Source organism: Pangasianodon hypophthalmus, chromosome 14 (assembly GCF_027358585.1).
Source record: "Pangasianodon hypophthalmus isolate fPanHyp1 chromosome 14, fPanHyp1.pri, whole genome shotgun sequence".
Taxonomy (NCBI): Eukaryota; Metazoa; Chordata; class Actinopteri; order Siluriformes; family Pangasiidae; genus Pangasianodon; species Pangasianodon hypophthalmus.
The window spans coordinates 14,735,862-14,761,457 of record NC_069723.1 but is presented as its reverse complement, the minus strand read 5'-3'; the positions used below and the strand labels follow the sequence as shown (position 1 = coordinate 14,761,457).

General features: G+C 39.8%; 1 protein-coding gene across 6 annotated transcripts in view; it reads left to right on the top strand.

Annotated features, from left to right (window-relative positions):
* The window catches only part of tenm4 (teneurin transmembrane protein 4), a 192,900-nt gene that overhangs the window by 145,400 nt on the left and 21,904 nt on the right, over positions 1-25,596 (top strand). For 4 of the 6 annotated variants that reach the window (XM_026934852.3, XM_026934849.3, XM_026934846.3 and 1 more), the window contains 8 exons: positions 1,651-1,918; positions 2,819-2,962; positions 5,263-5,512; positions 6,168-6,188; positions 10,946-11,178; positions 13,667-13,821; positions 18,947-19,824; positions 24,970-25,142. In XM_026934852.3, coding sequence (XP_026790653.1) covers positions 1,651-1,918; positions 2,819-2,962; positions 5,263-5,512; positions 6,168-6,188; positions 10,946-11,178; positions 13,667-13,821; positions 18,947-19,824; positions 24,970-25,142 — 2,122 coding nt within the window. The remainder of the gene's footprint in view (positions 1-1,650; positions 1,919-2,818; positions 2,963-5,262; positions 5,513-6,167; positions 6,189-10,945; positions 11,179-13,666; positions 13,822-18,946; positions 19,825-24,969; positions 25,143-25,596) is intronic. The other 2 variants (XM_026934845.3, XM_026934847.3) reach the window with 1 other exon arrangement.

Sequence of the window (25,596 nt, the reverse complement as noted above, 5' to 3'; positions counted from 1 at the left end):
GTGTGATGCAGCATGAGCATCAGTTAGGAAAGATGCACTGGCTAGCTTCATGTGTCTCGGAGGAAGTACTGTACATTGTTAGCTGTCACGTGAGTTGGTAAATTTAAAATTAGACAAATAGTTGCTATTTGCTTTAACTAGTCGCATTTGCCTGGCTGGCTATAAATCTCATTGGCTGTTTCATTTCAAAATCATATTCGACATTGCGGACAGTGTTGCTCTTTATCCTCTACTGTTTTGCATTTACCGTTCATTAGCATCCATATAGATTCTCATTGGGAGAGCTTTAATTAGATGAACAGTTGCTATTAGCTTTTAACAGACGGAACAAAACACATCTGGCCCTTTAGTGCTCTCTGTAAATGGATTGTATGCCCTCTATTGCACTGCGTGTGTGATTCATTCCATGCCAGCTGTTGTCACTGATAGAGGACCCTATGCCCTCATATACAGAGGAAGCAGATTGGAAAGAGCATATATCAAGTTGGAATGGAGGAGTGACTCTTGCTAGTGGCAACACTTTCATCAGGGCTTTGTAATTGGTTGGAGATGCACAGTGTAATTTACAGCGCAAGCTTTTTGCAGAGCAAGGATAATTACGTTTAGCAGAAAGCAGACACTTATTGAATTTCTGTATCCAGAGTTTGCAGTCACTAGTGAAAAGCTGCATGTTTTCCCTTGAAGATAATTATTTTTTTTGTCAGAGGGCAACAAGGGCTTAGGAGCAGGTGGTTAAATTGTTTGTGAATGTGACAGTGAAATGATGTTTGTGGATGCAGATATGTCTGTATGCTCGGTGATACATTTATGAATGACAATTCCTAATGTGCTGTGTGTTTTTCTGACTATTCCTGCATGTATTTTTCCATGAGTGTGTATCTTCGTCCATGTGTTTCCTTCTAATTATTTTGTCTCCCCCTTTGCTATACAAGATTAATGGCTCTGTGCAACATGCACTGCTGTCTGGCCTATTAATATCAGACACCGTCTTTCCCATCCTTCTTCTCAGTGGCCTGGAGACATACACACGTACACACACACACTCACAGATTACTGTGATCTTTTACACATTTTTTTTTACACCATTCTGCGTTTTTTTACAGTCTGTGGTCTTTGGTACTGTCATTATTAGGATTTACAAACGAGCACAATTTAGCAGACACACTTCTTTTTCTTTGTCGCCCTCTTTATCTGTGCATTTGTGAAGGAGTCACTGACTGTGTTAATTGCTCAGGTCTTGTCTGAGAAGCAAAGTGCTACATGTGGTGACTTAATGAGAGCACTGCAGTGTGCGTCAAAAGGATTGTAAGGAGAAAACTAACGAACCAATCAATTCTGTGCACTAGGCCTTTGTGGGAGATCCAGGACTGCTCTTCCACTGCTTATCCTTTATGCAGATGTCTATCTGTGATTTCATTTCACATGCATTCATAGCAGAATATTTTTTTATTATGCCACTGCATACAAATAAAATGAGTTTATTCATGTCTTGTTATCGGGTCCTATTTGCATTCCAGCTGTGAGCATCTGCTTTAGTGCCAAATGAAGTCTCAGAAGGTTGCCCACTTGGAGTTTGTCCATTCTTGCACCTTTTGTCAGAGCTTTAATAACTTTTTGGACTGGATAAAGCTGTCATCTTCTCTTGTGCAGGCTCTTCAAGAGGAAGTGCATATTCCCGGGACAGATCTGCGCCTGGGATATCTGAGCAGCCGCACGGCCGGTTATAAGTCCGTGCTGAGGGTCACACTGACCCACGCGGTCATCCCTTTCAGCCTGATGAAGGTGCATCTCATGGTGGCCGTGGAGGGCCGCCTTTTCAGGAAGTGGTTCTCAGCAGCGCCCAGCCTCTCGTATGATTTTGTTTGGGACAAGACTGATGTCTACAGTCAGAAGGTGTACGGCCTGTCTGAGGCTTTTGGTGAGTGGGTCATCATGTGGTTAGTTAAAAGAAAAAAAAATTGATTTGGCCACATTCAGTTTATTTCTCAATGTGTAAGGTTATCTGAATTGCCATTTTCTTTGTTTGTAATTTTTTAAGTACTTTGCTACTTGTGAGGTGAATTGCAATTAAGAATTCCCTTTCTCCTCAACCCACCCCATCCCAATATTTCAATATTTAGGAAATTAAGTAGGTCTCATAATTACCTAGGAAAATGAGGGGAAATATTTGAACTAATATCTGGTCCAGAAAAAGAATAAAGCCTGTAATGAAGAAACCAGCCAGATCCATTGCATCTTAATATTACAAATCTATCTTTCTGAGATCTCTTTGGCATTGCATAATTGTTAAAGGTCTGTATATAGTACTGTGCAAAAGTCTTAGGCACATGCAATGAAATAATGTAGAGCAAAGAAGCTTGATATTTTTTTGTATAGAAATCCTACAGCCTTCATTATGTTTTTTGTTGGAAAAGTGGTCTCTTACGTAATATGCTCCTTTCTTTACTGACGTACAAACATTTTTGTGTAACATTTAAATTTGTGCTGGAAAACTAATGTTTGGAAATCTAAAATGCTTTTGTACCGACTTGATAATGTAGAAGTCATAAAATAAAAAACTATAAAACAAAGTTTTTTCTAAAAAATAGGGTGCCTAAGACTTTTGCACAGTACTGTACGTAAAGTGACAAAGTGCACCGTTAGCGTCACTTTAATTTAATTAAATTATTTCTTCTGATCATTAAATGTGTATAAGGTTAAAATATAATACTCTTTGTAAAATGTCTCATCATGGTCAGTTAGAACACCGTGGCGATGTGTGTTCGGGTTTGTAGGTTTGTAGTGCGAATGCTCACTCTAGTGTGCTGTGCTTGAACAGTGTCTGTGGGCTTTGAGTATGAGTCATGTCCTGATATGATCCTGTGGGAGAAGAGGACAGCAGTCTTGCAGGGCTACGAGAGCACAGCATCCAACCTGGGGGGCTGGAGCATAGACAAACACCATGCGCTTAACATTCAGAGCGGTGAGCTCACGCACACACACACACACACACACACACACACACACCCACACACACACAATCCCTGGTTTTCTCTTTTACACAAGAATTGAGAAAGGGTTAAGTGTCAACATAAACCAGAATCAAAATCTCGGGAGGATTGACATGGTAACCAACTGGGAAACGACAAAGTACAAATCCTGAATTTATGCTGGGGATGATGCATGACACCTTTCCTGGAATTTTTCCGAGGGGCTGATGCATGACACCTTTTGAAGCAAATGATTTAAATCACTAGCAAAGTGAAGCAAAAACAGAATACAAGCCCAAAAGTCAGTGAAGAAAAAGAAGAATGTTAGAAATGTCTGGAAATTGGAGTTATTCAGAAATGAAGGAGCTGTCAAGGACAACATTTTTCATCAAGTAAATGGCAGAGTGGCCTGTGTAATGAGGCTGTTAATGCACAAATCATCAGTCAGTGTAAAGTCAATTCAAGTCAAGTGGGTTTTTTTTTTGTCATTCCTCCATTCTACTTGTATTTATTGTTTATATTGTATAAGCCTTTTATGCAGTATATTGGATATGGCAAAAAAATTTGGGGACATTGCCGTGATACATAACAGAACAGCAGATAGAAGATATGGGTGATAAGCAGTTAAGGGTTTAAAATGTAAATATATTTTACATCTATTTGTTATAAGTTACATCTAGTGAAATGGAAAACATAAATGTTTGCGTCTTGGTCAATCTGGAAATTTATCAAATAAAATAAGCCTACACATCGGTGTGCACAGAAACTATAAATACAGATTTTGTCCCATACAGATTATTAATGCTACAGTTCTCCAGCCTCCACAGACTGTTATTTCAGCACCATGGACTTCACTGACATTCTGACATGAAGAGGCCATTTTGTCCACTCTGTTTCTTTTTATTGTCTTTTTTATGCCTTTTTGGTGGGAGGTCAGTTTTCATCCTTCTGCCGAATTGGTTTTGAAAGACGGGAGCCATGCGCACTCGCCATTTTCTATCAGGAGCAAGTTCTCTCGCCAGCGTCCACACACACTCATCACAGGAAATGAGGCGTACTTACAGGAGCATGTGGAACGCAGGTGGCACTTCGATCTGTCACTGATAGCAAATCCAGTCGGCGGGAGAACAAACTGCTCCGACAGAGGACTTCCTCTGAAGTTGATTCTGGCTCACCATCAGATATCTCATTCATTCATGCATCCTCTCTCTCTCTCTCTCTCTCTCTCTCACTCATCCCTCACTCACCATATACTGTATATTCCATTTGTATGTCATTTGTATGTATGGAATACACAATGCTCAGCGAGAGAGTTGGCAAAGTTGTCAGATTTTATTATTCACAAATAAGCTGACTGGAATGAATTTTTACATTTGCACCATTTGGAGCCACACTGGCTAAAGTTCTGTTTAGAGCTGAGTAGTTTTTGTTGAACTGTACATGTACTGTGCATTCATATACACTGTACTTTTCCGGTCATTTTACTACCTTCATATTTTAGCTTACAGTTCATTTGTTTGTTTTACATATTCCATTAATTTTTAGTTTTATTGCTTTATTTTTACTGTATTTCCTCATTTTCATTGGCCAGTCATGATGACAGGAATTTATATGCCAATATTCATTATAGCTCAGCAGTGGATATATTGATCAACTCAGAAATGTGTTTGGATTTATAATCATGCTTAGCTTTTCTTTGGAGTTGATTATTGGTTTTCGGCTACCTTTTTTATGACAGTCTATCAAGTTTCATAATGATTTTAAAAATGTGCACATCTGGGTTAAATGATAAAAAATAATTTATATATTAAAAAAAATAAATCTCGGTTTGAGCTCCTCATAGAGCATAAGCAATGATGGAATGATGAGTGATAGATAGAGTAGACATTATTTTAGGTAAACCCAACACAAACACGTGATGAATGGAATGAAAAGACTCAAGCCAGTAAATATGAGTTACCCTTGATCTGCTTCTGTTCTGCTCTGGTAATAATATGAAATTCCTTCTCATGGAGAAGCACAAATCCTGTTGCTCCATGACAGGAGGATACCTTTATAAATAAAGCTGAATTGAATTGAATCAGCAGTAAAACCCCATGACTTCTCTTACTGCACTCTTTCCTTACACCAGAAAGAAGATGAAATAAAACAAGAGAATGCTAAACACCCAGTTAAAACACCCAGTGTATTATTGTTAAAAGCTTTTTGGTATCTTTTATGCTTATTTCACATTAACGTATTCTGTCATCAGTTACGCAATAACCAGCTTAACATCTTCTGTCATCTCCTACAGGCATCCTGCACAAAGGCAATGGGGAGAATGTATTCATTTCCCAGCAGCCCCCAGTCATCGGGAGCATCATGGGTAATGGGCGGCGGCGCAGCATCTCCTGTCCAAGCTGCAATGGTCTGGCTGATGGGAATAAGCTTCTAGCTCCAGTAGCTTTGGCCTGTGGCTCAGATGGCAGCTTATTTGTGGGTGACTTCAACTATGTCCGTCGAATCTTCACCACTGGGAATGTCACCAGTGTTCTGGAGCTTAGGTACATCATGTCTGCTACAGTACATACTCCCACTCACATACACAGTTATTGATTATTTTTGAGACTTCTAAGATAAGCTTTCTGACAGATAGTGGTTATCACCAACGCTTCAAATCTAGAGAGCTGTACTCAGAGTTAAATGGGATAGACTCGTGTGTGGAGCAACCAGAAGATGGAGCAATACATGAAACTATATATATATATATATATATATGTATATATATATATATATATATATATATATATATATATATATATATATATATATAGTGGTGTGCATATACTTAATAGCTGTGTAATCTCTCTCACACTGTAATATTAACCCCTTAAAATCCTATCATGGTTATTCATCTTAAAGCATATAATATAGTGACTCTTATGAACTATTTAATAACTACAGTAAAACTAATGACTAAAGTTGTAATTGTGGAATCAGTGATTTATCCTAGGAGTTTAAGGGGCTAAAATATTTGTATATTATTCTACTTTTGGAATGGATAATATGATAATTGATTTATCATATTCATTTTGTATTTTTGATATCTTTCCTGCATGCGCTGAATACTAACACTCTTCTAACTCGCTAATCCTAACCTCTGCTAATGCTTTGGTTATCTTCCTTCTCTTTTCCTGCTGTTCTTATCAAACGAAACAGAAATAAAGATTTCAGACACAGGTAAGAGATTTCTGAAAGGATTACTTCTTCTTTCAAGCATCACCCATTTCATAATAATATCTCATGTCATACAAGGCTCTTTAGACTGCAAGGATTTGCCAAAAATCATGCCATATGGGCGAGATCTGTGCTGCCAGCCTGTGTGTTGAGTGAACATTCTGACACCGCTACCCACACAGTGCATCAAAAAGATTCAGATCTCCCACAGTGGTGAAAAGGGCAATGTGATGACAGTCCATTGGATATGCTGATGGGCATGGACAGAAGTTAGTTTGATGCACACATTTTCACCCCTCCCTGAATTGTGGTCACACAGTAAAGCAAACATTTGCAGAGAGAGATATGTCAGTGTATCAGAGAGAGCCAGACTCCCAGGACCATTATTTGAAATGTCAGACAGGTAGATGGAGCAGCCATGTCAAGTCATGGACTTAGCATAAGCCCTGTTTCAGTGCTTTAAATATTTTTCACCCTCAGGGGACATGGCTCCCATAACGACAGTATCCACCACTAGGAGCGGGGAGGAAAAAGCTGACTGCCTTATATATAACCTAATTTGACATTTTGGTCAGAGAAAAATTACACACTTAACCGCTTTTAGCGCCATCCAAATGTGCAGTTCATTAATGAAGTTTGGTGTCACGAACTGTAGTTCATCATTCAAAATGCTCTAGACTTCAAATTGAATGTCTGAAGTTAAAAACCATTGCAAGATGTGCATTTGTGAGCATTACTTCTCTTCATAGAGGACATTAGTGTTTCATGAGCAGGTGTCTGGCATGACAGTGAGCAACAGTGCTCAGGTTTGACTGACAGGACGTGAGTGATGTTCCAGACTGGGCAGAAGTAGCCTGGCAAATACCAGCTGCTTGCAGTCTTCACAGAAAAGCTGTCTAGCATGAAGTGCTATTGATTGATCTTCACGCGGGCAGGTCACGGCTCCCGTGGTGAGCGTTTCAGTTCTAGGCAGGAAAGGGGAAGGCTTGGCACATTCTGTCAGTCTCCATATGAGCAGAATTGCACAATATGGCTAAGTATAGCTCTACATTCACCATCCACTTTATTAGGAACACCTGTACATTCATGCGGTTATCTAATCAGCCAGTCATGTGCAGTGAAAAGAATCATGCAGATACAGGTCAAGAATGAAGAAAAGGTGTCATCTCTGTGACTTTGATCGTGGCATGGATGTTGGTACCAGAAGGACTGGTTTTAGTATTTCAGAAACTCCTTCAGATCTCCTGGTAATTTCACACACAGCAGTCTCTAGAGTTTACAGTTTAAGATTAGAAAAAAAATAACCTGGTCTTTTTCCAGTTTTCAACTGTCCAGTTTCGGTGAGTCTGTGTCCATGATAGCCTCAGATTCTTGTTCTTGGCTGACAGGAGTGGAACCTGATGTGGTTTTCTGCTGTTGTAGCCCATCTACCTCAAGCTTTGATGTGTTGTGCATTCTGAGATGCTTTTCAGCTCACCGCAGTTGTAAAGAGTGTTTATTTGAGTTACTATAGACTTCCTGTTAGCTCAAACCAATCTGGTCATTCTCCTCTGATCTCTCTCATAAACAAGGGGTTTCAGCCTGCAGTCCTCCGCACACAGGATGTTTTTTGTTTTTTGCACCATTCTCTGTAAACTCTAGAGACTGTTGTGTGTGAAAATCCCAGGAGATCAGCAGTTTCTGAAATACTCGAATCAGCCCATCTGGTACCAACAACCATGCCATGGTTAAAATCACAGGGATCATATTTTTCTCCATTCTGATGTTTGATGTGAAGATTAACTGAAGCTCTTGACCTGTATCTGCATGATTTTATGCATTGTGCTGCTGCCACATGGCTGATTAGATAACTGCATGAATGTGCAGGTGTACAGGTGTTCCTATAAAGTGGACGGTGAGTGTAGGTTTAAACCTTTTAGGTGCTAACCCTAATCTACAGCAAGAATCCATGCCATTTTATTTTCCTATACATGGTAGGGGCTCTCCCATCACTCTGCGTTCCCATTTTGGCCAAACAAATATACATAGTTATTCTTGAAAGCTGTACCAAAGCTCAGTAGGAGAGTACAACGGGGTGCCCCATTCCATTCCTGGTGGACCGGAGTCTGGAGCCTGTGATGAACGTTTCAGTTCTAGGCAGGAAATCCAAAGGATTGACATGTTCCGTCTGTCTCCTTATGAGCAGAATTGCAGCATATGGCTAAGTATAGCTATAGACTTAATCCTTTTATGTCCTACCCCTGGTCTACAGCAAGGATCCATGCCATTTGGGTGGGAAATAAAAGGTTCCCTTGGGATTCTTTTGATGGTTAACCATTCCAGCTTTCCAGTGAGATTTTTCTTGAAGCCATTTCAGAAAGGGAGTCCTTTCGATTTAAGGTTCTACCAAGAACCATTTAATTAATCAATTAATGAAACTTTCTGGTTCAAACTCCGTTTTTTTTAGAATGTTATTTGAAAGACTGTTACAGGGGCTATAGTTATTGTTAAACTGGGAGAATGTAGAAATGTGAGCTGTGGCAATTGTTGTTCATAGGTTAATGTGTATGTGAGGCTGAGTGTGTGAGAGTGTGACTTTTTGTGTGTTACACCTCATTGCCATGTGCTGTGACCATCAATAAGGTGTCCCTTCTCTGCCCGAACGACTCTTAGCGAGGGAATAGCAAGGGCTGTAGCAAGGGAATTTAGGATTTAGGAGTCCACAAATTTAGGATGTAGTCCTCACATAAAAGAGCATGAAGAGAAGACCATGTGCAGTTCACCAACCAGTGATATACCATTTGAACTTAAGGGAACTGAGATAACAGAGTCAGCTTGCCAAATGTGCCTCACTTCCCTGCTGATCCTTGACAAACCAAGGCCAAATCTTTTTGGGACAAACCCTATTTGCCTCTATTCCAAATGGAGGTCATCAGTCAGTGTGGTCATTGGAGACAGAGATGACTGTCTGCCCTCAGGTCAGCTGGAGCAGCCTGTTTCCAAGCATGCAGCAGAAGGTCAGTTGTCATTCCACATAACAGATTGGAGTTGGCAAAAGGACAGATCCGCTTCTCCCATTCCTCCACATTCCTTTGAGGTCTTGAGCTTTGGCAAGGCTACCTACACCCTAAGAAATATTCAGCGATTGTGAAGAATCAATCTAGAGCTCTGCTTCTTAGACAGATAAGTTATTATCATTAATGATGTGTAGCAGGACAGCACTGTCTTGAAGCCCTATAACCTAAGCTATATTTAGGTTGCCATCCCCTGCTTCATCAGGACAGACACTAGAAAAGAGCAAATCTTTTCTCAGAATTGTGATCTTTTCTGACTCTTGACCTTTATAACTCTCTTAAAGCATTTCTTTCATCTTGACCTTTCATGCTGTGTTCATGTGGAGATAAGCGCTTGTGTCAAGACCCACCATAGGACAAAGAACACTAAAACAGATCAAGTCACTATGAGCCAAATATCAAGTGCAGACCATCACTTTAACTGATCTTGGGGAGTTATTGTGGACCTGAATTTGGTGGCTGCTGGAAAGTAGTAGTAGTAGATGAGGAGGTGGTGATTCTGAAAACTGGGAATAAATGGGAGAAACTATGTAAAACCAAGTTAACTAGAAAGGAAGTAGAGTTATAAGTATGGTCTTTCTTTCAATCTTTAGTTACTTCATAACTCCACTGTGTTTTCTCATGCTGCCTCCCCATTTTGACCAACCAAAAATGTACGTATTTTTCTTGAAAGCTCTACTGAACCTCAATGAAAGGGTACAATTGGGTGCATTCGTTACATTCCTGGAAGACTGGAAGTCGGCTCTAAAACCTTGCCTGGTAATCTTGTGTCTTCTAGCAAGGAAAGTGGCCAAATTGTGCTGAACTCCAGCCCTTCAGGCCTAGCATTAAGCACCCCTGAGGTAGGGTGAAAGACTGCATTAGTCACTTTTGGTATCTGAGTCCACATCAGTTGAAGTGCCCAGCAGCACACCACAATTAGCCAACATGTGATTTCCTGAAACTTTAAATTGCAGTGCAGGTGCCTTGCCTTTTTTGTTTGATTAGCTTGCAGAGGGGAGGGCCAGCAGCAAATGCCCGAGTAAAGTTTGTGTTCCAGCAGGTAGCTGGCTTTCTCACTCCAACTTGATTGGAGCTATTTTGTCAGGCATTGATGTTGGCGATCCCCTGTGTGGATGTGAGAGATGGCTGTGTCAGCTTGACTCTGTTGTATAATGGGCTATTTGTTGAGCAGTGTGCCATTTCTGTTTGAAAATGTATAATGTTTTAGATACCAGACCTCAAACCACATACATCTCTATAAGAAAGCTTTCCTCACATGGGAAATTGGCAGACCACCTACCTGTATGCACTGACAACACATTAACCACCTGGAGGTTTTACCCTGCATGGGAAAAGCCTAAATTTGATTGTTTAACAGAGGTGCACATATTGAATATGAATTCAATAAACATCGCACAGATGTCTGTGGCAGCTGAAATGGTGGTATATAATTGGATTAGGATTTTGACGGCACGTATGCACTGCACTTCCCCATCATGGGTTTTACATACAATGTGACCAATGCTTACCATGACAGGTCTGAACATGACTGTGATCACACCTACAGCGATCAGTTCTGCTGTTAGGAGGGTGTGGAGAACATGCTACAAATACTACATCTTATTGTGTAGAGATTTCTCTCCACAGTCATGTCACATGCATTCATATGACACAAATGCAAATTATGTGTGCCAACATTTCTTTCTGGCTTTTTTTTGTATGTAGTAACAGTCCAGCTCACAAGTACTATCTGGCCACGAGTCCGGTGTCAGGAGCTCTGTACCTGTCAGACACCAGCAGTAGGAAGGTGTTCAAGGTGAAGTCTTTGAACATGGTGAAGGATGTGGCTAAGAACCTGGAGCTGGTGGCGGGGACAGGGGACCAGTGTCTCCCCTACGACGAGACACGCTGTGGGGACGGAGGCAAGGCTGTGGAGGCGACTCTAACTAACCCCAGAGGTAAGAGCCTGAATCATTTCACCATACTATTTCACCACAGAGACGTCAGCAAACATTTACATTTAAAAAATATATCAAAAAGTCAACAGAACAATGCTAACAACAAACAAAAGTTGACCAGTTAGAAAGATGCTTACTTACTGTTAGCCACATTGTTTAGCAATAAAATGCTGTAGGCTACAGCTTGTTGCTCTTATATGTTTTGCGTGTTTGCTGCTTACTCTAAGAAGAAAGGTTGTTCAACTGTGGCTGTGTTTTAGATCTCTAAAAGGGATTTAATTGGAATCTTTTCTGAAAGGGAAAAGTGTTGATCCTTTAAGGGTTTACCCAGAGGACAAACCAAAGAACCCATTCAGTGTAGCTGCGGCATCTTCCTGTCAGCTATGATGTCTCACACACACACACACACACACACACACACACACATACATAATTTTTACCTATATATATATAATGTTCTTTCATTATTTTAGTAGTCTACAAGACTTTATTTTTTCAGACTGTTTTTCGCTAAAAATATCTAAAATCTTATTGAAAAATTTAGATTTAATGTTATTCCTTGCCTTCAGACTAAAGAAAATCTTTCCTGCTTAGACCAGATATGCCAAGAAAACATACTTAACCTGCTGGTCTGAACATAGCTTAAGCTGCTGACAGATTTTCTGTAATGGCATTATGTAAAATCTTGATTATGGCTCTTGGAGATGCCCTTCTGCACTGTTTAGTTACAGATCTCTGAAAATGCTTGCTCTAAAGCACACTAAATAAGAAATATTCATGATTTCATAAATATTTTAGCATATTTACATAGAAGTATAGTCATTGATATCTGTAGCATTTTAGTCATCTTCGACACGCTGTGTTACTCTGTGTTTATCACAGATACTCAAAATCCTCCTCTGTATTGAAGTTACCCATTATATGAGATGCAGATTAGAAACTGTCTGGACTGCATAATATCACCTTCCAGCATTCAGCCTGAAATTGTTAGTAAAACCTGCAGTGCAAGGCCAAATTATACAGCCATCATCCATCACATGCTGGAAATGGAGGGTCGGCCAGCAGTGAGTGGTGGATGTTTAGTGCTTTGAGTTGTTCATTGGAGTTGTGGGGCTCTTTAGGATGGGAGAGGTAGTGCAGGCATCTTGAAAGAGCTTTCGTTTTACAGCCCAGATCAATGCTTCCCTCCATTTCCAGAAATATAGGTATAATGATATTTTCTCTCTCAAGATTTCAGATCGATGGTGCATGGGCAGTGTGTTGTGTGGTGTTCATAAAAAAAAGAGCTTTCTCTACAAAAGCTGCTGATTACAGACTCAGGGTGTTATAGCTGGGCCACACCTATTTCTGACTGTTATATGATTGATTAGTCACCCGATCACGGGATTTCTTATACCTTCGTGATCATACTTCATCTCTCTCTTTCTGGCTCACTCTCTCTTTTTCAATATATATATATATATATATATATATATATATATATATATATATATATATATATGTGTGTGTGTGTGTGATTGTGTGTGTGTGTGTGTGTTAAACTCACTACTCTCTGTGTACACTGAATGAATAACCTGATCTTGCTCTTTGAACTACTACTTCGTTTCATTTCATTCATCTTAACATAGGATCAATTTATAATTGCACCTAAACAGTATGATTAGCTTTTGGAATTTGGATTGGTCTCCCTTTTTTTGTCAAAGGCTGAGTGTTTCCAAAATAGAAGGCAACTGAACTGATGTCTTGCTGCCTATGTTGTATCATAAAGGCCAGTACTTTGACAGCTACAAAGCTGTAAGGCAGTAGAAGGCAGCATATGTCATGACTTCGCTAAGATTCTGACATACACTAATAGGCTCTAACCACCAGTACCTTAGAAGCCCATTAGCCTAGATGAGGAAAACTTAAAAATGTTAAGTGACTACACCAGTTATTTCTTGTCAGAAATAAAATATTGAGTCAAAACAAATAGAGATAACATATAGTTATATTTGAATTGTATCCAACTGTGCTAGGGAATTCTAATGGATTGGTTTGATTTGATTTGGTTTGGGTTTAGTTTGGTTTGGGTTGGGTTTAGCTTGGTTTAGTTTGATGTGATTTGGTTTGGGTTGGGTTTACTTTGGTTTGTTTTGGTTTGGTTTGGGTTTAGTTTAATTTGGTTTGGTTTGGGTTTATTTTGGTTTGTTTTGGTTTGCTTTGGATTTAGTTTATTTTGGTTTGATGTGGTTTGGTTTGGTTTTCTCAGACTGGTCAGCACTGGTGAGCAAGAGTACAGAATTATGGGATAATTAGGACAGCCCAGGATACCTTTATTCTGCCTTCAGAAATCTTCACAAGTCAGCAGGGATTTCAGAAGGCAACATTCTATGCAAACATACATTTTGAAGATGCCTTAATTCCTAGGCAGCACTTTACATTTTGGACACATCATTTGTGTTGAAGAGTGTTGGAGATGCATTCCCCCCTTTTTCATCCTTTACTCTAGGCATTACTGTGGACAAATATGGCACCATCTTCTTCGTGGACGGTACCATGATCCGCCGAATTGATCAGAACGGAATCATCTCCACGCTGCTGGGCTTCAACGACCTGACCTCAGCAAGACCCTTGAGCTGTGACTCTGTGATGGACATCTCACAGGTATACTCCTCCGCTTCCCAAATCCTCATCCTGCAGCGTGGCCCCGTCACAGGACAAAATAAACATGTTGCCTGGTCGCTGTCTGAGCGTTCGTGACATATATAGCAGCATGAGCACCCAGCAGACTGCCACCCACACTAAATGCTAACAGTCACCCCAGGCAAGGACACGGCGCTCTCTAGAGGCATAGTGGCTTCCATTAGGGAGATGATAGGATACAGGGTCTGGCACCAGAGAAAAAAAAAACAGAAAGCTGAAAGCTGTGCTTAACTGTCTGAAGTTGCAATTAGTACAGTTAATAACAAGCTGCATGTTGCAAGGGATATAAACAAAATGTAAATCATTCCAGTTTGAAGTAGATTTTGCTGTCCAGGAGATACAGGAATGTAAGCAGGAGTAAGTTTTACATAAATTAAATCCAAATGGCAATTAATTTTATTACTGCTTATCATGAAAGGCAGAGAGATTTCAAATTGTAAAACAGGGAAAATCAGGTTGGGGAGGGAGAAACATATTTTTCCTATGTGGAAGAGATTTATTTATTATTCTGAATTTATTCACAACTGTTTATTGAACATTTTCACATTTTTAACATTTTTTTGGAAGCTGGTTAATGAGACGCTTCACTGAATTGACAAAAAAATCAATCAGATTTATAGCTGAGTCTGTACTGAGGAAAATGACTCCATGTGGGTAGCAGAATTAAAAAAAATTCCATTCCTGAGAATTTTAAAGGGTTAATAGTGGTTTAGACCACTGTTAATTTAGAATTAGAATTTAATTTAGAATTTACATCAAACTAAACTTTTTATTGTGTGGCTAATTGAGCATATAATTTAAAAAAGATTCAATATTTAAATGTGGTCTTAGGCCTGTAGGAAATGCTCAGCCAATGTATGAATTAATTGTGCTACTAGTGGAATACAGTATCAACTCTCTAACCTTAGTACCAAGAGTTTCCTTCTTCAACAGTTTTGACCCAAATAGACATATTTTGTTAAGAAAGGCATGGACTTGTTGATGAGAATAATATTTATTAATTCGAATAAAGCTTTAAAAGCTTTAATTGGTCTACATATAAACCCCTGAGGAACTCCACTGCTTATAAAAATAGTAAAAATAAAAACATTTAAAAAAAAATAGACTTCTCACATAACACAAGCCAAATAAGATCTGGTAGGTAGGTTGGATAAAAACATAGGTATGGTTCCCCAGTTTAAGAAAAAACCCACCCTTAACCTCAGAGTTACAGGACTCAAGGCACTTACTGTGATTTGCGGAAACATGGAAGATTCTTCCAAAAACTTTCCATTGATGAAGTGTCCAAGCTGTGATGTTTTATTTCTAAAATCTTTGGGTCATTTCTATTTCAGCCTCTTCACCACAAATTTTAGGGCTTTGTCTGTGCTAATGAAATTAAAAAAAAAAAAAAAAAAAAAGACCCGGAAGAAACTCATCTTAATTCAGAGTCTACTGCATGTGGGCACATTTTTACAAGACCCCCGTTAGAATCTAATTTGTATAATGCCATACTACAGTTAGCGAGCAGACAGGACAGTCTCAGTTATATTAAGCCTGATCCTTGTGCAGTATAGCGTGTTCAGATGTCAACTCTGCTTTTTTCCTCCTGGTTCCCCTTGTGTGTGTGTGTGTGTGTGTGTGTGTGTGTGTGCGCATGCATATGTGTGTCCTAGTTACCATCAATAAGCCTCACTTGCCAGGATAAGAGGAGCTTTCTTTTGCAGAAAAGATGCAGAATGTTGTGTAGACGAACTACAGCTGCCCACCTCTGTTCCTCTGAGACACTGCACTCTCCTGACACATACATACACACACACACAGATGTCCTGACGCATACACATGGATACATGCAGTCACCCTACCACATCTTGACATATCACACACATGCACACCATCTCTTTTTTCTCCCTCTCACTCGCCAATTCCATCCCTTTGGCAAACACATAATTGAACACACACACACAACCAGACATGTAGACACTCACAAGCACTTACTCACACCAATATGCTGAAACTTCTGAAAACCCTCAGCAGTGATGACAAATCACACTCATTCCTGCCACAGACACTCAGACAGTAAAAAGCATCCATTATAAAAATTCATGGGCAGCTCGCTGCTCTCTGCTTCCTGTACTCCCTGCTGCAACACTTTTCCAGGCTAATTTTTATCCTCTTCTCTTACCAAATTTTGTCAAAAATATGTTTTTTTCTGATTTTCTAGACTATGCCTATTCATTAATAGGCAATATTTTTGTATCTTTTGTACTCTGGCTCTCAGCAGACAGATTATCTGTGATCTTTTGCATGTTATGTCCATCCTGTATTCTAAAACCAGCATGTTTCCTGGTAGCTCTGATGTCTTATATGAGAACTAAGTGGACTGATTGTCACCAGAATTGCTCATTTATATTCTGTTCTTTGCTACTGAAATGTCTTCATGATGATTTCATCTGAACATGAATCTTCTTCTCAGCTCTCTCATCCCTGTTGTACCCAAAATGATGAGGAAAAAATGGAAAAAAAAAAGAAAAGATATTTTGCAGGCAAGGCTACACAAGCTTGCATTTTATCAATCAAGTGGACTAAACAGTTAGCTGTTTGGTGAGAGATATTGAGAGCAGCATTCTCTTTGATCCTTAACAAAGTTTTAGATGGTTAACGTAGATAATTCTTGCTTTATTTTGGATATGTGAGTCCAATACATCCCTGTTTGAAGATGTGAGCTAGCCTGTAGACATAAATATAGATTTGTGCTTTCAGACAAGGTCAAAAGCATTTTCCCAGCCATTTTCCTTTTAGGACACCTGTCATGTATTCTGCATTTTATTATATGTGGCTTAAAGAGTGTGAGTGTGTCAATATACAGTGTACACTATAAGGCTAAAAGTATGTGGACACCATGGCCATAACACCCATATGAGGGTTGCCCCGAAACTGTTGCCACGAAGTTGCAAGCATACAATTGTACTGAATATCTTTGTATGCTGTAGTTTTAAGATTTCTTTTCACTGGAACTAAGGGGCCCAAACCTTGAGTGGCCAGCAGAGAGCCCTGACTTCTACCTCGCTGAACACCTTTGTAATGAAATTAAATTCTGATTGCACACCAGACCCTGTCACCCAAGTTCATTGCCCAACCTCTAGCACTCTTGTGGCTGAATTGGCACAAATCCCCACAGCCACACTCCAAAATCTAGTGGAAAGCCTTCCCATGAAGAGTGTAGCATGTTATAGCAAAGGGGAACAGCTAAATATTAATACCCATAGTTTTAGAATGGGATGTTTAATACTCAGATGTCCACATACCTTTGACCACTTTTAGTGTATGTTTGTATGTGTGTGTTAGTCCCTGGCATCAGCACACAAAGCCATCCAGGCTTTTGTACTGAATTGCCACCCGCACACTTACCCTCATGAAATATTTAGCCAGGTCTGTTGACAAGGAATAGATTTTAAGAAAAAGCCCCTGTCTTCATTGCGTAGTAGTGCAGCTGCTAATAGAAATAGGAGATTCTTTCCCCATGCTAGCTGTCCACATGGGCCACATACCTGAAATGGGTCTTACTACATAAACCCCACTGCTTCAATAACTGATTCACAGACACTATGCAGATGTGAAGTGATACATGGAGAGGGTTATTTATTTGTGTATTGTGTGTTGAGGGGGGTTGAGGGGGAATTTAGATCCTGATATAAGCAGAGCCTTATGTTATGTTATTTAAACTACTGAGATCGGAGTGGCAGAAAAGTAACGGTTTTGGCCACTCTGAGCAAAACACAACCTATAACATCTGTGAAAGTGAATATTTTTACGCCGCAGAGCAAGTTCTATATTAAGGACTTGAAATTCATGTGTACGTTACATAGTATATCATCACAGAACCAACAAGAGTCCCTCCTGAGAGATTCAGTTTCAGAGAGTGGCAGTTGTACAATCTAGCATAGACAAAATAAGACTGATTTGTCACTCTAGGTGACAGTTCAGTAAGGAATAAATGGATGTGCTTTATAGGAAAATAATCAACTTCAGGGTGACAACTGTAATTCAGCTTCTCATCAGATTGCATCACACCACATTGTCATTGATTTTACCACAGCAATTTGCGTAATTAATTTTATTAATTTAGGAATGGCATATTTTTTTATCCATTTATGGTTAAGGTTGTGGACCATTCAGGAAACAGTTAGGTCCTGTTACCATTTACGTTATAGCAGTTATAATCAGTCAAGTGAGTTAAGTGAGACAAAAAAACTTAGCTTGTCATGTTACTGGGAAAGCACAAAGTCCTTAGTACTGAATAGTCTCCCGTGGCGGAAAACTTACTGACCATTACAAAGCACTGACACTGGAGACTCCTTCCAGAAATGTTAAATAAACAGCTCCTTACAGAAAGCTTTAACAAAAGTACTTTGGTGATGGAAGGAAATCCACACAAAAAACAACAGATTTTGTTCAGCTAGAGGATTCAGGTTATATTCAGGTATTCAGGTTGCCTTTAAAAAAATCATTATTGGATTTTATTTGTTTTGTGAGGTTTTGTTGGTTTTGTTGTTTTGTTTTTTTTTTTTATTTTGTTTTGCCAGATGCTGTGCAATGCTTATCTTGACATTTCTCTTTAGTCTGTGAAAAATGGATTTGTCCTATTTGATGCATCCAAATCAATTGGCTGCTTTTAAGGTCTTCTTTTAATAGACTACACAGCATGGTGGCTTGTTTTTGTTTTTTTTCTCCCAGTACATTAAAACATCTTTTAATCAAGCAACCTTGTTACCATGCCAAGACCACTACTGAAATAAGAACTTTCATATTGTACCCTTACCAGAACACTCACTGTTTGGTTTCTTTCTACTGTTCATAATCATGCTCTATTGCTCCTTCCCACATTGGAACTGAAAAAACATTAACATTTATTTTTTTGGTGTCCTGATCAGGACCTGAGTCCCCACTGGCTGAGTTGAAATCATTTCCGAACTTAATTTAGCTACTTTCCGTTGTAACTGACCTGCAGTCGATATTCCTGTGTGAATGCTAGGAAAAACGGTTCTTCGTTAAGTTAAAAAAAAAATTGCAGACTAACTATGTCTGCTTTCGTGTCTTCTCACAGGTACGTCTGGAATGGCCCACTGACCTAGCTGTGAGTCCAATGGACAACTCACTCTATGTCTTGGATAATAACGTGGTGCTGCAGATCTCAGAGAACCACCAGGTCAGGATCGTAGCTGGTCGGCCCATGCACTGCCAGGTGCCCGGCCTTGACCACTTCCTGGTGAGCAAAGTCGCCATCCACGCCACGCTGGAATCCGCTAATGCATTGGCTGTGTCCCACAATGGCATCCTCTACATCTCAGAATCTGATGACAAGAAGATCAATCGAGTGAGACAAGTTTCCACCAATGGTGAGATCTCTCTGGTTGCTGGTGCCCCAAGTGGCTGCGACTGTAAGAATGATCCCAACTGTGACTGTTACTCAGGAGATGATGGCTACGCCAAGCATGCAAAGCTTAACTCACCATCATCGCTGGCAGTTTCGCCTGATGGAGAGCTCTTCATCGCTGATCTGGGCAATATCCGGATCCGTTATGTACGACAGAACAAACCTTACCTCAATCCACTCAACATGTATGAGGTGTCATCACCCATGGATGATGAACTCTACTTGTTTGACACCAACGGCAGTCACATCTACACCCAGAGCCTAACCACAGGCGACTATCTGTACAACTTGACTTATTCAGGAGCAGGAGACCTGAGCACCATCACAGACAAGAACAAGAACAAGGTGACCATTCGCAGAGACACTACAGGACTGCCTGTCTGGCTCATGACTCCAGATGGGCAAACATTTTGGTTCACCATTGGGACTAATAATGCCCTCAAGAGCATCGGCGCCCAGGGCCATGAGTTAGCCATGATGACCTACCATGGGAACTCAGGACTGCTGGCCACGAAGAGCAATGAAAATGGGTGGACTACTTTCTATGAGTAAGTAATATACAGTCTTTTATACATTTCAGAGTGGCAATATTTTGTAGGGCTACAGCAACATCAGTTACACTGATATACTGTAAATATAAACTATGTAAAATAATGAGTTTAAGAGAGAGAGAAGATTTGAAAATATGTAAAGGAGAGCTGTTGAAAGTAGTGTGCAAAGGAAATCTGCTAAAGTACAGGAGCTAATGTGAAATTTTCTAGAAGGACCTCTGAAGAAAAAAATAAGCTGTCTTACATGGCGCAGGAGCCCAACATCGGTCCACATGAAGCTATATGAAAAGAAAATAACTGAAAATTTTTATTGATACATGTTTCATAAGCTGTTGAAAACCACTAAGTAGTGCCCTGTAGCTTTGTAATACTTAAAAAAAAGTACACAGTTTGAAATAGTACTGAAAAGAGCCAAGGGTTTGTACCTTGGACTTCTATAGTGATATTGATTTTCAGACCAGTTTTATCAAATGTATCAACTTTTTTGAAAGGTTGTTGTAACACAGTGTAGATGGTTCAGACATCTCCAGAATTTCTACTGCTTTGTGTCTAGAGCATATAAGGGTGCTTTTACATCTATTAGTCCACTTGCAGAGTCCGAACCAGGGAGTAAATTGATACTGGTTCCTTTCCTACTTAGTTTGGTTTAGTTTCACACTATACATAGTTAAATGGAAAAAAAGCACAATAACACTGGCTAAGGGGTATGTGGGCTGAAAACATCCTTGTAAAAAAGGTAGACAAACCTTTACTAATAACAAATAGAAAATACAAAAATCACATATGGAGAACAGGGAGCTGGCGCTCAATAAAATACTAGGTAAGAGACTGATTGTAAGCAGAGAGAGAACATTTTTCAAAGACTGTCTCAGACCGCTTGTATTGGTCTGCACCCTAGTGCGATCGCGTTGTTCTCACCTGTCTAAATGAACCACTTCAAAGAAGAAAAGCCACCAGGGTTAGATTCAGATGTACTACATGCTGCATATGTGAAAGCCCCCTAAATTTCTGTGTTCTGCTGTGACAGTACAACTCCACAGGTCCTCACAAATTTTGCAGAAAAGTCACTTAGTAAGCAAGAAAATCCTTGACATTGATGGAAGAATGCTGAGCAGGTGGAAAGGTTTACAGTTTTCATATGATTCATAGGACAAATCATATTTTGGTAATAGATATGCATGTTGATAATAACACATAATATTGAAGAGAAACCCTTTAACTGAAACCTCAAAAAGATGATTAATTATTAATGAAAGCAGTCAGTGATTATCAAAGAAGTCATTACTTGCAGCCCTGCCACTTCGTGACCCTGGACTGGTGGATACGTGATTATACGTCAAAGCCCATTGGTATCTGGACAGTGCAGTGAGTCAGATTGTGCAGCCAGACCACACTTTGGCAAGAGATTTGGCTCTGGCTCAAGTTGCCATGGCTACACTAACAGATCAAAGCTGAAATTGGGACATGGTCAAATAAATATGGTCAATTAAATCTGCCTCTGTGCAGGGAACGTATTGGGTTTCACAGCTAATTTAGATGAGGCCAAATAGCTCCAGTATGTTTTATATTCTGGAGTTTAATGTGTTCCTGTGCATTAGGTTTTTGTTTATTTTTTTAAACATCTGCACTCATGGGTGAATATTAAAATGCTAACTTGTGCTTTCATTTGTAGACCGAAAGAAGAATATTTTCCATTTGCATGGAGCCATTTTCCCTTTTTTTTTCTATTTTTCCTTTTATACAGTTATGAAAATAACAACTTTGCCCAAGTGCCATCATGTCTCCTGATGCAAATATTTTTAATTTTTAGCATTTTGTTTGCATTAATAATTAGTTATGCATCTTAAGCAGTAATGAACATTTCGTGTACACATTTGTACAATTGTTCATACAGAGCACATTCACATTCTTACTATGCTGTGTTACTAGATCTTAGTGCCACAGGGTAAAATCAATGTATAAGCCAAAACACATACCGTTGTGCATCATTTATGCATTTTACATCAGACTTGATTGCTCATGCTTTGATACACTTACCCCTACCTGCCAATAGAGATCCCTGTAAAGCCACATCCACCACATCCACAGCACTTCCAGTCTGATATACTCTTCGAAACATCTTGTTTTTTCCTTCAAGGTCTGGTTGAAAGAAGATATCTGTCACATGCTCTTCCCTTTCCATGCTTTCCTGCCTTGATTTTTTTTTTTTGCAAAATAGCCTCGGCTGTTGCTTGTCCTTGTTCTTCTCAACAGTGTACTCAGATTCGTTCTTTGTGCACATGGTAAAAACATGTTTAGTAAGAAGCTGAAAATCACTGCTTGACAGCTAGAATAAGTCTGCAGTATTTTTTCCTGGAACATGTGTCATTTTCTTGTTCATATAAATTGAAAATAGTCTAATGGCAATTACACATTTCCCCTCCTCACTATATCTTTATTAAAAACTCATGCTGTCATATGATTTCTTTGAATAAATGACTTACAAAACACATTAGCTCTGTAATTGCTATTAGAAGAGGGGGGAAAAAAACAATAATTAACATTAGGAATGGTTCACTCTGTGCGCTTTTCTAAACAATTTAATTTTACTCAGACATTCTCCTCCTCAGGCAGCATGAAGTGGTGTTTTTAATACATAGAGCTTTTTTTGTATAATTAGTTTTGAAGGTTATAATGCTGCCTAAAGAGTCGCAGGAATAATACACCAAAGGTGGAACAGATCTCAGTATTTATCTATGCACTCTATCCTGCACACAGTGCAGGCCCTTTGAGTTTATCATAGCCACCACCTGAATTCATTAAGGTCTTTTCAAGTCCGTTAGCCTGAGGACACATGCTAGCTATGTCAGCCAGGATTTGTGCCAAGACTGTATGCAAAGCCGCAGAGGCAAACACAACAAAGGCATCTGCTGAGCTGTCCCCTCTATTAAGCTTTATTGGAATCTCTCTCTACTGTCGAGGCTGCAGATGGGTTTTTGTCACTATAATAGAGTTTTGAGTCTTTGTTGCAAATACGCAAGCTAATTTTTAGTTTTAAGACCTCGATTGAAACTCTTGTCAGCATGTACTGGGTAGTAAGTGAGTAACAGACAAACTGTGAAGCAATGAAGCAGAGGGAGAGATCAGGTCATTCGTATGAGGGTGGTGGAAAAGAGTTCAAGTGGAAATGTGTGGGTTTTTGTTTTTGTTTTTTTCAGAAGAAGCGCAGCTGCTTTGGAGATACTAATAAGCATCACAGTAGGAAGATAGGAAGAAGTTCTAGCCCTTTTCAGAGGGCTTAAGGGGTCAGTGATCACAGGAAAATGTGGGTCATTGAAGAAATCTTTATAGTCTTTTTAAAAATGTACCTTTCTCAGGATATGGGTGTTTACCTTATTTTACCTTCCCAGTAAGTTACTGTTTTAGGCATTCATACTGACAAACTGAAATACTGGAAAAGAGGCAATGGTCAAATGATCAGGCAAACAGAGCAGTACAGGACAAAACAGGATCAAAACACAGAGAACAAAAGCAAAGGGTCTAAACCAGAGAAGGAAATAGAGTTGCACACGGAAAAGATGGCAAAACTTTCAAACAATGTACATGATTGAGCTGTTTAAGTAGACAGTGTCACTGAGGAAAAACAGGCTGGATTTGGAAATGGGGACGAGGAGCGGTAGCTCCTGGATCAGCAGTGGATCCAGATGGGACAATCCTCCTGAGTGGCGCAACAGAAAAACAGTTTCAAATCCTAATGATGTCACAGCCATCTGTGGTTGGGTGTCCAACAGAGCAAAATTGGCCCTGGGTGCGAGGGATGGTGTCTTCGGCTCTTTCCTTTGTCAGTCAGAGCAGCACTAACCAATCGTGGGTGTCTGTGAGCTAATGTATGCAGAAGAGTGTAGATAGTGCTTTCCTCAGCAAGTGTTCAGCTGCCCTGTGACCTGAGCACCATGAGCAGCATTTAGAAAAGATGCCGTGGCTGGCGTCACTTAGAGCTAGCTAGTGAGTGGGAGCTGGCAAAATGACCAAACTGTGTGAAATTGTAAAATTGGAAATGCAAAAAAAAGAAGATAAACTGATTCTTTCTCATGCAAATAAATGTTGCATTTCAATTAAACATTTTTTTTAAGGCCAGGCTTGTGTGATTGCTGATGGGGCTCTAGAGGAACAGATCATTATCTGTATCATGTTAGTGCCTTATGGAATGGCAACTGGCTCATTTGTCTTATCCTTCTAGGGAATTGGGACAAAATATAGACCGCAACTCAGTCTAATAACTTCCAGAATATTAACATCCTGACACTCGGGTCACATAACTGGAGTAAGGCTAAATGGAGCTGAATTGCCTGAGAGCTAGTATATGTATTTAATAGCATGAAAAAATAAAATATGTGATACCTCACCTCATTCCCAGCACTTTTTCTTGATCAGTGTAGAAAAGTAGTGCTGAGGTCTAGTATTTTATCTCCCATTACTTCTTTTCATGAAAATAAAAGAAGACAAGTCCATTCTGTGCTTAATACCATGCTGTGTGTTTCTCTCAAACACTCCTCGCATACCTCCGAAGTCTTTACCCTGCAAATCAGATCAAATTTACGTCAGTATCAGCTCTGCATCTTCTGTCTTTCATTTTGGCCCAATGAGACTATACAGGAGGGGGGTGCTGCAGACCAGCTGCAGCCATCACTTCCGCTTTGAATGTTATTAGAGAAGTAAGACGTTTCTAAGCTCCCCACAGGCTTCAATCGCACGTCTGATAAAAGTCTTGCAGAAGATGTGCTTGCTCATAATTTTAGGGGATGGGTGGTGTTTAAAGAGAGCCGACTTCATGGTGGTGCTCTGGGATGTGACAGAGGGTTTTGTTTAGCTGTGTGTTGCTCTTTATTGCGTTTTTATTGTGTTAGAGTTGGCATGAAGGCAGTTATATAGGTACTATCATAAACTAAGCTCACCTTCAGAACTCAAACTCTAAAGTGAGCTGTAGCCAATATTCAATGCAGCACTCCATGATTTAAATTTGAGTGGAGTGAAGAATAGCTCCACTTCTAATATTCCGCTTGCTTTTTTGAGTTTTCCCACAACAATGCACTGACCTCTAACCCTCTTCTGTGTGTCTCTGTTTCTCTCCCTCTGGCGCTTTGTGTCTCTCTGCCTCCTCAGGTATGACAGTTACGGGCGGTTGACGAATGTGACCTCCCCTACAGGCAGGGTGAGCAGCTACCGCACTGATTCTGACGGTGCCGTGCGGGTGCAGGCTGAAGGCTCCAACAAAGAGGACATCATTGTCACAACCAACCTCTCAGCCTCTGGAACCTTTTACACACTCATGCAAGGTCAGTTGCCCACCCTGTGTGTAAGGTTATGCATGAAATATCCCCAAAATATTACAAGGTTTCATACCAAATCTGACACTGGTATATTTTGACTGTGTGTATATATGTGTTTGAGCTGTATCGACCAGTGTGTCAGGAGACTGCCAGCTTTCACATCTATTATCTTCTATCTTTCTTATTTCACTGTTGTGACTATTTTAATTAGCTAGCACTAAGCGCTAGACGGCAATGTGTGAGAATGAGATTGATTCATTTGGTTGCTTGAGCTGCTATTCACTTCCAGCACCTGCAACAGTACCACGCCCTCAGAATGCAGTGCTTTTTTTGTGGTAACCCTGAATATATATGTGGAAAACAGTGTTTTCTGCTGACAGCCAGGTCTGTTTGCCTTCACATATAGATTCATGAATAAAAGAATGAATGAATGTGCTTTGGTGTAGTGCTGGGCGATTGT